The sequence below is a fragment of the Octodon degus genome, unplaced genomic scaffold (assembly GCF_000260255.1).
Source record: "Octodon degus isolate 3935 unplaced genomic scaffold, OctDeg1.0 scaffold00005, whole genome shotgun sequence".
NCBI lineage: Eukaryota > Metazoa > Chordata > Mammalia > Rodentia > Octodontidae > Octodon > Octodon degus.
In genome coordinates, this window is record NW_004524581.1 from 18,252,339 (window position 1) to 18,264,896 (window position 12,558).

At 57.2% G+C, this 12,558-nt stretch overlaps 1 protein-coding gene across 6 annotated transcripts in view; it reads left to right on the top strand.

Moving 5' to 3' along the window:
• Zmiz1 (zinc finger MIZ-type containing 1) overlaps positions 1-12,217 on the top strand; it is a 193,413-nt gene extending 181,196 nt beyond the window's left edge. For 4 of the 6 annotated variants that reach the window (XM_004624081.2, XM_023719072.1, XM_004624082.2 and 1 more), the window contains 8 exons: positions 409-514; positions 941-1,101; positions 2,361-2,428; positions 2,654-2,722; positions 3,043-3,287; positions 4,345-4,511; positions 7,101-7,364; positions 8,764-12,217. In XM_004624081.2, coding sequence (XP_004624138.1) covers positions 409-514; positions 941-1,101; positions 2,361-2,428; positions 2,654-2,722; positions 3,043-3,287; positions 4,345-4,511; positions 7,101-7,364; positions 8,764-8,871 — 1,188 coding nt within the window. In that variant the 3' untranslated portion in view covers positions 8,872-12,217. The remainder of the gene's footprint in view (positions 1-408; positions 515-940; positions 1,102-2,360; positions 2,429-2,653; positions 2,723-3,042; positions 3,288-4,344; positions 4,512-7,100; positions 7,365-8,763) is intronic. The other 2 variants (XM_023719077.1, XM_023719073.1) reach the window with 2 other exon arrangements.
• The last annotated feature ends 341 nt before the right edge of the window (positions 12,218-12,558 follow it).

The window sequence follows — 12,558 nt, forward strand, 5'->3', positions numbered from 1 at the left end:
TGCAATATGTTAGTTATTGAAACTGTCCTACCAATTTGGTTTGAAACTGTCTCATTGCTATTTGTTTCTCAATAAAATTATGGGGAAAAATTTTTTTAAAAAATAAAAATTTTCAAAAAAAAAAAAAAAGTATGCTGGGTTTCAGCCCGGGTGCTGAGTGCTCCATGACCACATCTAGCTGTTTCAGTGTCAAAGTTCACTTGTCATCACATACCAGAGTGGTGGTGGCCTCAGACCAGGATTTCTGCCTTCAGGGACACCTTTTCCCAGAGCCTGGAGGACCCCCTCCCAAAGAGGCATCCTTGAGATTTGGGGGACTCTCGGGTCGGGGAGCAGCGTAGGCCTTGGGGCAGTGGGTGGGCCAGGCGGCAGAGCGGGCAGGGATGACACCGTCGCTGTCTCCCGCAGTCGCACCTGTTCGTGCTGCAGCTGGTGCACCGGCCCTCCGTGCGCTCGGTGCTGCAGGGCCTCCTGAAGAAGCGCCTCCTGCCGGCCGAGCACTGCATCACGAAAAGTGAGTGTCGGGAGCCGGAGGTGGCGCCCGAGCTCTGTGCCTGCCCCCTTCCCCCCTACCCACGCTCCCGCCCCCGCAATCAGCCGAGCCCGTCGCTCCTTGCACCCCATATCCCACCAGGCAGTTGTCTGTTCGCGTTCCCACACAGCGCATGGAGAGCAGAAGCCACAGAAGGGGCTTTTCGCTGACCCAGTAAATCAGAGAAGTGCCAGGCTGTGTTTCTGCCAGCTTTGCAGAATCCCCTGTTCCTAGCAGAAGGGGGGCGTCTGTTCTGCAGAGCTGTGACACCCCTGCTCATGCCCCTGCTCAGCTTGCCAACTCTATCCTTAGGGGAGGGGAGCCAGGGCTTGCCTAGGAGCATGCCCAGTGCAAACCAACCTCTGGGAGCTGGCCCCACCCTCACCTGCCCGCGCCCTGCCCCCACAGTCAAGCGGAACTTCAGCAGTGTAGCAGCTTCATCAGGCAGCACAACCCTGAACGGGGAGGACGGTGTGGAGCAGACGGCCATCAAGGTGTCCCTGAAGTGTCCCATCACATTCCGGCGCATCCAGCTGCCTGCTCGAGGCCATGATTGCAAGCACGTCCAGGTGAGGGGCACAGGACCAGCCGCCTGGGGTCTGTCAGGGTTGTCAGGAGTGGGACCTATCTCCTGCCTTCCAGGGTGTGTTCAGCAGCTGATGTCACTTCCACTGTCATTTACCTCTGTATCTCAGGCCTGGGTCTTCACTCTGGCAGGTGGTAGGCACCGGCTAGAAATCCTGCCCAGCTCTTCCAGTGGGGTTCAGGACCAGAGCAAGGCTACCTCTGTCTGGTTTGCTGCTATGTCTGGGGTTTTGCCCTGATCAGGTGTCCAGGATGGGCCCTGAAGTAAGTGGCTGTCACAGTCCCCAAAGTCTATGACAGACCTCAGAAAGATGGGCATAACCCAAGTGGGAGAGATTCATTGTGGGGGGCTGCTCGGGAAGGTCTTCCAGAAAGGGGATACAAGAAGCCATTCCTGCAGACGCTATAGTGAGCACACAGGGTGGCCCTCAATGTCATTGCCAGTCCCACCTTGGTAGCTCCAGGGCCTCTCCTGCTGGGAAAGAATGCTCTATAGATGATGGGCAGTGAGGTCCCTGTATCTGGCACAGGTGGATGAGCTTGACCAGATTGTCCTTGGTGTCTGGGCTGGGCAAGAGGGTGGCTAGAGTCCATGCTGCCACTGGGCTCAGTGAGAGAGGCCATTATGGGGCAAAACAGCAAGAGGCAGTTGGGCACAGGGTCAGGTGCGGGGGGGGGGGTAGACACAGACAGTGGCTTGAGGGACGCTGGGACTCTGGCTCCCGCATGAGCAGCGGAGGGGTGGGATAGCCCTTTGTCTGGGTTATGTTCTCATCTCTGGAATGCGGTACCTGACATCTACCAAGGAGGAGAGGTTTACGTGAACTCAGGTCTCAGAAGTTTGGGTCCGCGCTGAGCAGGCTTACACACAGAAGTAGCACAACAGGGCGCATAGTGCAGGAAAAGCTCACACCATGGCTGCTGGGTAACTGACAGAGAAGAGAGGAGGGAGCTGGAGAGAGAGAGAAACACCGTAGACGCTTCAGGGCCACCTCCACTCCCAGCCTGGGACCTGGCTTTTCTGACCAGACCCTCTCCCCCAACACAAGTCAGCTGTCAGCCCCTGAGATGCAGTCTCCTCCCAGAAGTCCTGCCCAGGATTTTGTGGAGCTTGGGAGCAACTTTAGATCTCAACCCCCTCGCCACAGGTGTGGCGAGGCAATTTCTGACAGTCCTGATCTCACCCGTCTGTCTGTCTGTCTGTCTGTCTGTCTGTCTGTCTGTCTGTCTCTGGCCTCTGTAGTGCTTTGACCTGGAGTCATACTTGCAGCTGAACTGCGAGAGAGGGACCTGGAGGTGTCCTGTGTGCAAGTGAGTGTCGCCACCTGGCCTTCCTCTGGGCCTCCACTTTGGCCTCTGCCTCCCCTGAAATGAAAACAAAGCTGAGTACCTTGCCAAGGGGACTGAGGTTCCGGGAGCCCCATCATGTGGCTGCCAGCAGCAGCAGGGCAGGCTGTCCTGGGCACAGGCAGGAGGGTGGGCTGGACCCCCACCTCTTCATGTCCAGGAGCTAAGCCCCAACCCCCTCTCTTCCAGTAAAACTGCTCTGCTCGAGGGCCTAGAGGTGGATCAGTACATGTGGGGGATCCTGAACGCCATCCAACAGTAAGTAAGGCCCCTGCTACGTTGGAGGGGAGCAGGAAGAACGCAGAAGCCCTGACTACTTCCTGGCCGGGCTGCACACTCTGCCCACACCCCACTGCCTAATGCTATACCTCGGGGCTTCTGGGTCTGAGAGCAGTGGGCTTTCCAGAAGGACCAGGACCCAGCAGGCAGGACACCAACAGTGCCCAGAGAGGCTCCTGGGCCTTCCCAACTGCAGGGCTCTACACTGGGCATGGTGTGGCACAGGCCAGGGGCCTGGCATGAACCTCTCTGCAAGGCCAGCACCCAGGAACCTCAGCCCTGCCCTTGTTCTTCCTCAGCTCTGAGTTTGAAGAGGTCACCATCGACCCCACGTGCAGCTGGCGGCCGGTGCCTATCAAGTCAGACCTGCACATCAAGGATGACCCTGATGGCATCCCCTCCAAGCGCTTCAAGACCATGAGCCCTAGCCAGATGACCATGCCCAACGTCATGGAGATGATCGCCGCCCTGGGCCCAGGCCCATCGCCCTACCCACTCCCACCTCCCCCTGGGGGCACCAACTCCAATGACTACGGCAGCCAAGGTGGGTCCTGGAGGGAGACAGAGGCCGCGCACAGGGCTTCCTTGCTGAGTGATTCTGAGATGGTGGCCTCCTACCTTTGCATAGTATTCCTTAAGGTTCCCATCAGCAAAGTCACCAATGAAAGACCCCTCCGCATTATTTTTTAATTTTTGAAAAGGGCGAGGGCCTGTGTAGGTCAGATTGCAAGGGCCCTGTATTCACTCCCCAGTGCTGGCGTGAAAAAAGGTGAGAGGGATGGAGAGATGAAGGTGACAACTCCCCACCAAAGCGGTCCTTGAGCCTCTAGCCTTGGGGTGACAACAGCAGCCCATTCCGCGAGCTTCAAGCTGCTCTGCTAGCTGAGATAGCCCCCACCCCTCCAGACCACCTGTGTCTTGCTGTGACATCTGTTGTCACCCCGTCCCTCCACCTCTCCCACCCTGCCAGAACCTGAGTCTGACACCAGGGGTCCCAGCCTTGGCCACCCAGGTCACACCATCTTGACTCTTTCCAGAACCCCCTGCTGGTCAAAGCAAGCTTCACTTCTCATTCCGCTTGCTTCCCAGAAAGTCACCCACCTGACACCAAGGGCAGCACCTCCCACCGGGACCCCGTTCTTACGTCGCCATTCTTATATCTCCCACCCCCGGGGCTTCTATTTAATGAGCAGCCCAGTGACATGGCGCACCTTGCTGGGGTCCCACTGCATGCCTGGGCCTCAGCATCCCAGCACACTGACCCCATGTCTTGTCATTGCCATGTGATGTAGGTAGGAACTAGAGAGGCTGGACGGCTATCCTCTGTGCGGGTCCTTCTGTCCTGGTGCCGCTTTCTCTGTGAACTTAGCCAAAAACTGTGGGCCTGAGTCCCCGTTAGGACACATGTCCTTAGGCAGCGAGCCCGGCAGCCGCTGTCCAGTGCCTTGAGGGAGCTGGCCTGGATCCCCTGGCACCCAGGCAGAGGCCACCATGTGCTGATCCTATACATGAGAAAGGACCTGGCTGTGACCTTGTGCCCTGTTTCCTGAGGGTGGCCACCTCCCCCCGGGTAACCCTTGTCCCCATCTGTTCCTCCCCAGGCAACAACTACCAGGGCCATGGCAACTTCGACTTCCCCCATGGGAACCCCGGTGGGACGTCCATGAATGACTTCATGCACGGGCCCCCCCAGCTCTCCCACCCCCCAGACATGCCTAGCACCATGGCCGCCCTCGAGAAGCCCCTCAGCCACCCCATGCAGGAAACTGTGAGTACCACCTCCTCCCCTTTCCTGACTTTTCCTCTCTGCCCCCCAGATCCCATCTGGGGCTTGTGGGGGCAGAGGGCCTCTCCCCTCAGGACCCTGCTGATGTGGAAGCCCTGCTCCCTCCCTGGTAAAGGGGAAAACCTAAGAACGGGGTCTGGGGCTCAGAAGGGCAGCAGAGGTCCAGTGTGGCCCATGAGCATCTATGAACTTCGCTGTTTTATTTAGTGTTTCGGGTTCTCCAGTGTTGGAGGGAGCACGGGCTCCTCCACACATGCGCATGACATGCACACAGGCACACCAGCACTCTATGACACTGCCATCTCTCTCCCTCACTCACACTCGCACTGATGCACAGGATCCCAGCCATGCCACATAGGACTTTATCTCACCCCAGGGTGGCCCTCACACCTGTGACTGGAGCTGGCTGACTTCCCAAGTCCCTATTAGCACAGGTTGAATGCTTCCTGTTTATCCAGTGTTTTCTGAGCTGTGCCCTGGTTCATTTATGCCAGGTATGAGCAGGGTAGGACAGAGGCCTTGTGCTCACAGACAACACTTCTGGAGGGGTCTGGGTAGGGAGAGAACAATTTGAGTTTTGGGGAAACTGAGGCCCAAGAGCTGAAATTCCTTGTTAGAGCACAGTCACTGGTCTCACCTCTGGGGCAAGAGCAGTTGTTGAAGACCATGCCAGCTAGAGAGAGGGGCCAGGTTCTCCCCAGGGCCTGGCAGTGGGTCCAGGGGCCTGGGTGGGAAGAATCACACCAGCCTTCACACCTGTCATGCGGCAGGAAAGGACGGGGCCTTGACCTTTCAGGCAGCAGACACTAACTGTGCCCTGTGAGGGCTCTCACCTGCTGGGACTAGGCTTCTCCTTCAGCAGCCCTGCTCCGTGGGACCTCGGCATAGCACACCCAGGAAACACACATGTGCATAAATCCATGTCCCAAGCCCTCAGGGGCCCTAACCTTGGAAGAAGGTGGCAGTGGCAGGGTCCTCCGCTTCTACTTCCTAGACAGGCTTGTTCCCGCCTTCTTTTGGCACCACTGCCCAAGCTGTGTGCAGGGGGCTGGGCCTGTGGGTTGGTGCTCCCCGCCTTACTCCCACTAGAAGGTAGCCAGACCAAGAAGTACGGCCATGCCAGGTGGGGCGCGACGGTCAGTCAGGCATGCAGCTGGGAGGGGTCGCCAGCACACCTGGACTGGCCCCCTCCAAGCCATACCAGGGTTGTGTCCTAAGGCCAGGTAACCTCTGGCCCGAGCTAGGCACAGTCCTCTGCAGGGCAGGGAAGAATGCCAACAGGTGTTAGCGAGAGCTGGCAGCTGGGTAGCCTTGCCTCTTTCCCAGGCCTCTTCCCCACCTCCCTCCCTGTTCCTAGCCTTGTAGTTGTATGCGCCCCCACCCCCAGTTATTGAGGTCTGGGCTGGAAGCACACTGCACTGCCTGCCTGCTGTCCCATTAGAGTGCAGCCCTGCACCCAAGAAGGAGCCAACAGGGCTGTGGGCAGAGGCCAGCCTACAGAGGTAGCCTGGGGTGCTGCTTGTAGCAGAAAAGAGGAGCTGGGGTGACATGGCTGTTGGGGCCTGGAGAATGCACAAAGGAGGAGCTCAGAAATGTGTTCTGTGCAGCCAGACTGTGGGGCAGGGATGAGGGGACCAGAAGCCTGGCCGCAGGCACTTGGGACTGGAGCCCTGTCTGGCTGCTGAGTGATTGAGGGTGTGAGAATATCACCTGCACCCCAGGGAGAGCCCGCTGGGGACAGCAGCAGCCAAATGTGAGAGGGTAGCTGTATGCCCCCACTTAAAGGCCTGCCCGCGGCTGCAGACTCTAGTTGGTTTACTACAGGAACAGGACACCACCAGCCCCACCAGGGCACCCCCTGTGTGTGCCAGGAGGAAGGACCACTGTGTGCTGAGGTTGCCTGGTCACCCAGGTCCTGCCTGCCCCTTCTGGACATTAGTCAAGTGCCCTCCTGAGCAACCGGCCAGGGTGTGTGGTCTTGGTGCCCAGCCCAGGACCACTTGGGGCACAGTGCCAGTCTCGAGCTGCATGCCTGCCCTGTGCTGTGTGTCTGCGTCTGCTCTATGCCGCCCTGGCCCTCGGGGGCCCGCACTGCCCTGCTAGCAGCGCCCGCCGCCTCACCAAGCTCTGAACACGCCCATCCGGCTTCTCCATGCTGCCTCGCTGTTGTTTGTTGTGATGGTGTTGAGGTGGAGAGCAAAGGGCCTCAGAAGCGCCCACTCCTGAGCCCTTCTAGCTCTGAGTGGCCTGTTTTCCACCTCCCTCTTGGTCTTCCCTGATCGGCAGCAGTTTGGGGGAAGACAGACTTTCTGGAAAAAAAAAATCACCCAGGTGTGGTGGCGCAGGCCTATCATCCCAGCCTGGAGCCTGGCCTGCAGTCAATTCCAGACCAGCCTAAACTCATCGTGAGATCATGTCTTGAAAACAAGCGAGAGCTACCGCTCGGCTACAGGGGCGGCTTTGTTTTGGGGTTCGAGATCCCCTTGGTTTGTTGGGTTTCATTTTCTCCAGGCACCCGTCGCTGTGCCTTGTCACCTCACCTCTCTTCTCTCCTGCTCTCTCCTCCTCCAGATGCCCCACGCTGGCAGTTCTGACCAGCCCCATCCCTCCATACAACAAGGTTTGCACGTACCACACCCCAGCAGCCAGTCAGGGCCTCCATTACATCACAGTGGGGCTCCTCCTCCTCCTCCTCCTTCCCAGCCTCCCCGGCAGCCGCCACAGGCCGCTCCCAGCAACCATCCACACAGCGACCTGACCTTTAACCCCTCCTCAGCCTTAGAGGGTCAGGCCGGAGCGCAGGGAGCATCCGACATGCCGGAGCCTTCGCTGGATGTAAGTTGGGGTCACACCGTGTGCCTTGGCCTGGGGCCAGGCCTGACACCAGGACCTGCCCGAGAGAAGGGGGGGTGCTGAGGGCAGGACGCCCCGGTGGGAAAGCCGGGTGGGTGAGGGTGGGCCCCAGCCAGCCTCCCCTGGCTCCAGCACCAGGAAGCCCCATGTGGGGAGTCCCTGAGGGCCCTGCCCCCAGGCCACAGTCCTGGCCCTAGCCCTGACCCATCCACCCAGCCCCGCAGGGTCCTCTGGTGCTCTAAAGGTAGCCCGGAGGGTTCCTCTCCTCTTTCCCAGCCCTGTCCTCACCCCGCCCCATGTTGAGCTTGCTGCCTCTGTGTCTGCCCCTCTCCGGCCCTCAACCAGAGCAGCATTGGGCAAGACGGGGCCCACTGTCTTGCCAGTCGTGTCTGTCTGCAGTGTTTTGTCCACGTGTTGTCCATTCCCTGCTTCCGCTTGCTCCATCGCTCCCCCAAAGCAGCCCCTGCGTGGGAGACAGGAGGGGGAGGCGGTGGGATTGCCTTCAGTTCACCGCCTGGGTTGGAGCAGCCGAGCCTTGGGAGTCTCCTTCCTCCAGACTAACCTGGTCTGGAAGGTGGGGGACATGGAATGAATGGTTGGGGCCGGGGGGCAGCTGGACAGGGCTGGCTGGGAGGGGACAGGACACCCCTACGGGCTGGGCTCTGCCACTCCTGTCCCTCCCCTCCTGGCCTTCCTCTGTCAAAATGCTTGATGGAAAGTGACAGCCATTTTGGTGGGCATCTGTGTGTCCACTTGGCCCCCGCCAGGCCAGCGCGAGGCTCTTTAGTTTCATGAGGCCCCTCCCTCTGTGAACATAGACTCCAAGTCACAGAAAAGGGTAGAGGACAGTGGGCCAACCACAGGCTCACCAGTGAGCTCTGGGTGACCTCTGAGGGGTCCCGCCGGCCCCCCCACAACCCAGTCCTCATGCACCCACAGGACGCCCTCTGGCCTCTACTGGGTGACCCACAGCTGCTCATGGCAGGTCTGAGGGGCCAGAGGGACACTCTGAGTCAAGTGTGGTGGTACACCTGAAATCCCAGCCCTCTGGGAGACTGAGGCAGGAAGACTGCAAGTTGGGGCCTAGCCTGAGTAGTTTAGCCCAAGGCTGTCTCAGAATTTTAGACAGCTGGGGTATATAGCTCAGTGCAAAGGCCCTGAGTCCAGTCTCTAGAATGAAATAAATAGACACCCCTCTGCTTTGTTTCTGCACTAGTGGGCTAAAGTCTCCTCTGTTCAGGGCTTGAAGTGAGCGTGCGTCTTGCCCCCAAAAGGCAGGGTGGGCCAGGGCCCCATGCGACAGTTGTCAGAGAAGGGCAGAGGCTGTGGGACCCTTGTGTCCAGCAACCCCTCATGAGGACCCCAACTTCCTCTTTTGCAGCTCCTGCCAGAACTCACCAATCCTGATGAGCTCCTCTCCTACCTGGACCCCCCTGACCTTCCAAGCAATAGCAATGACGACCTCCTATCTCTCTTTGAGAACAACTGAAGGCCCCCAGCGGGGACATCCCCCTACTCTGCCTCCTGCCCTGTCTTCCCCTCACTCTTGCACCCCAGGAGCCCGCGCCACAGGCCACCCCTCGCTGGGACCATAGGCTGGGGTGGCTGGGGAAGGCTGTGTGGGGCCACAGCCAGTGCCCCCCTGAACGCCCTGGGCCAAGGCTATGGCCAGAGCAGGTCCTGAAGACGACCCACAGAGGGGCGCAGCCTGGCGACAGGCAGTCGACCTTTTGGTGCCCCCAAGGTTCTTCCATTTTCTAAACTATAGCCCATTCACTCCCTGCTTCCTGGCCTGGAGCCCTCTTCAAGTGACTGGAGCTGAGAGAGAGCTCCCCGAGACCACAGGACCCCAGCCTCCAAGGAGCAGTGATAGTTGCTACAGTGATAAACGGCTGCCCTCCACAGAAAAGCACAAACCCCCAGGAAGGAAGAAATCTCTGGGGCCAAGGGCCGGGGCTCTGACCTCCAACCTCTAACCAAGAGATGCCCTGTGAATGCTCCCTCAAGGCAGAGAGGAGAGGACAAGGTTCTGTATCTGAGGGAGGGGCTGCTATTCCTGCTTGGGGACTGGTGGGAAAGAGGAGACGGGGCCCCTGGAGCCAAGACAGTGCAACAGGGGGATCTGCCTTGGGGGAATCAGAGGAGGACCCCACCTTGGGGGGCAGAGTGAGTGTGTGTGGGCATCCAGCCAGAATAATTGTGCCCTGGCCTGGAGACCGTGGGGGATGTCACCAGCCAGTGTCACCTCAGAGCCTGCCACTCACAACTTTGCCCCAAGCCACTCGCTGTTCAGTTCAGACTTCGGTTGACAGCTCGGAAGGACAGGAAAGTAACCCTTGGATGGCAAGCAAACAAACGTTTCCCTCCGTGTGTTGTTCCCCGCCGCCACCCACCCGCCTCTGCAAGACTGTTCCACGGGACACCCACTCCCCTCTGTCCTCTGTCCGCCGGGCAGCTGCAGTGCAGCAGAGGCAGGCCCAGCGCAGGACATGCAGCCTCGGGGCAGGAGGATCTCGGCACCCGCATCAGTCCAGCCTCCGTGTCCGCCATCCACTCATTGCTGTATACTCCAGAGTGTCTCTGTGGCCACTTGTGGTGTCCCCATGGCACCAGCCTCCCCCGCTGAGCTCGCTCCACAAGAGCACCTCTCTCTGGTCTTCCTTCACTGCTTAACTCCCCCCGCTTTGGGGTCCCCAGGGTGCTGGTCTATGTCCCCTAAGCCTCACAGCCTGTGGTGATGCTGGGTTATCCGGTCACTCAGGTCCCATCTGTAAATTCTTTGCGCCCTTTCCTGCTGCTGCCGCCCAGGGCGTTCTGCCCTGCTATCCGCTATCACCATCACCCTCCCGGGTCCCTCTGTGGTGGGTGGTCCCCAGCACTCTTCTGTGGCTCGAACCAGAAAGGTGGCCTCAGCTGTGGACACGAAGTCACTGTATCAAACGGCACAAGGTTTTCGGAAGGAAAGCTGTCATCCCCCCCCCACCCCTTCTCTTCCTTTGTCTCCCGCTGTCGTTATTGTCCTCAAGGTTTTTTCAGACAGTGTGTTGTTCAGTATGCAAATCACTTATTTTAAGAATCGCTTTTGTAAATATCTTTGTGAATATTTTAGTATTGTCTTTGATAATATTCAACATTTTCATGACCTGGTTATAGCATTTGCTGGTGTTTTTAAAATACCTTGACTCAACAACAAAAACCGAGTCCTTTTTTAAAAAAACAAAAAAGCAACCAGGGCTATTTGTACAGATGAGGGACAAACAGAATGAGTGGCTTTGTGGGAAGTTGGAAAACTAGGCAACCCCCTGCTGAGAGCCATCCCCAGGTCAGCTGTGGGGACATCTCCAGGTAGCTTGTGGCTGTCCCTGTCCTGTGCCTGTGGCCCAGCAGGTGGCCATATTCTGTTTCTGACCATCTGGAATGTTCAGCTGTAGACAAAATGACAGATGCCTTTTTGAGCAACTCCTGCTTCCCGCCATGAGACTTCACCCCAGAAAGACTTGGGGTTCCTGCTGGGGCTTGTCACAGTGCCCCCAGATCCTGTGTCCAGGCCTGGCCTCAGCTTTCTAGTGCAGAGGTTCTAGCTGCTCCCAGCAGCCCCGGCTCCAGGCACCTTGCTGCGGTCTCTGGGTGGGTGCCTCTGCCTGGTTTTCCGGGGTCCCTCCGCAAGCAAGCCTCCACCAGCAAGCTCATTACAGAGCTTCCCTCCCGACCAGCTCTGACCCGTAGTGCCTGCAGCCCTGGCTCTGGGAACCGGAGTGACAGGTGCTCAGCCAGGGTGTAAGGGACAGGCAGCCACCTCGGGCTCGGGTGCAGGTCAAGGCAGCCGCGTGGGCAGAAGCAGGCCCAAGCTCTAGAAAGATCCCTCCCTGATGTTCTCAGATGACAACTTGCAGCCATAAGTAACCTCAGCAAAAATGGGGCCTCAGCAAGACACCTTCCCATGACAAGCATCCACCCACCCGTGGCACGATTCTGCCGCCACTCCACAAGATGGACGGGAGCCAGCGGGCAGGCAGAAAGGGCCCGGAACAGGCAATCACCCCCATCTCCTTGGTTTGAAGCTTTATCATGTTCCCTGTAGCCATTTTATTTTTTAAGAAACTTCTAATCCTTTCTCTCTGACGGATGCCCTAACCCCCAGAGAGCTACAGGTCTGCTGCCGGTGGGCCTCGGGCCTGACCCGTCCAGACAGGGCAGGTGAGCAGCAGCAACTCAAGGGACGTGTGTACATATGTAAATGAAAAATAGGCCTGTCAACTGATGCATTCATTTCTTTTGGAATGTGTATTGTTTTTATTTTACAAAGCAAAACAAAACAAAAAAAAATGGCTTGGAACTCCATCTTAACGTGAAAAAACTAGATCCTGTTTGTTAGTTTGTGAGCTCTCCACCTCCGTCTCACTCGTGTAATATACTCTGACCTGTGTGGAAAGGCAGTTCTGTTCTGTTTTTATTTTACCTCCATGTACTATTTAGCTTCAGCGTATCTAGTCCTGCCACCTGTGTATTTTTAGGGTGCTATGGATATAATGAAAAGAAATGGGGATTTCAGAAGGCGATTGTAACCAAATTCATCCTTTGTATAATTTTTTATATCATGATCACAGGTGATTCACTCGTACCCACATCTACACGCCCACCAGTGGAGCCTGGAGTGACTCCCGCAGAACCGTCACCGTCTCTGTACATCACGTGTACAATGCAGAGAGGTCATTTCATACTTTCAGCCGCTCAGAAAAACTAATTGTGATTTCTAGTCTTGCAAAGCTGTATGTAGTTAGATGTGACAACCTCTAATATTTATCTAATAAATATGTATTCAGATGAAACCTGTATATTAGGTGTTCATGTGGTTATTTTGTATTTAAAGATCAAATTATTTGACTACTGCTAGACATTTCTATTCTCTGTTGTAACACTGAGGTATCTCATTTGCCCATGTTAATTTTTTTTTTTCTAAATAAATGGACAAAAATGAAGGTTTTGGTGAATTAGCGATTTTTGTGGCTGTGAAGGTCTGGGTGTTTTCTGCTTTTGTTTTTAAACCGCCACCCCGGTCCCGTCATGGTGCACGCATGGAGGAATGGAGGTGGAAGGTGCTTGTCCTGCAGGAGGCCCTGGGCCCTGGGATAGGTGGTGTCCAGGGTCCCATGTTCTCGCCTCCTAGAGGGACGCT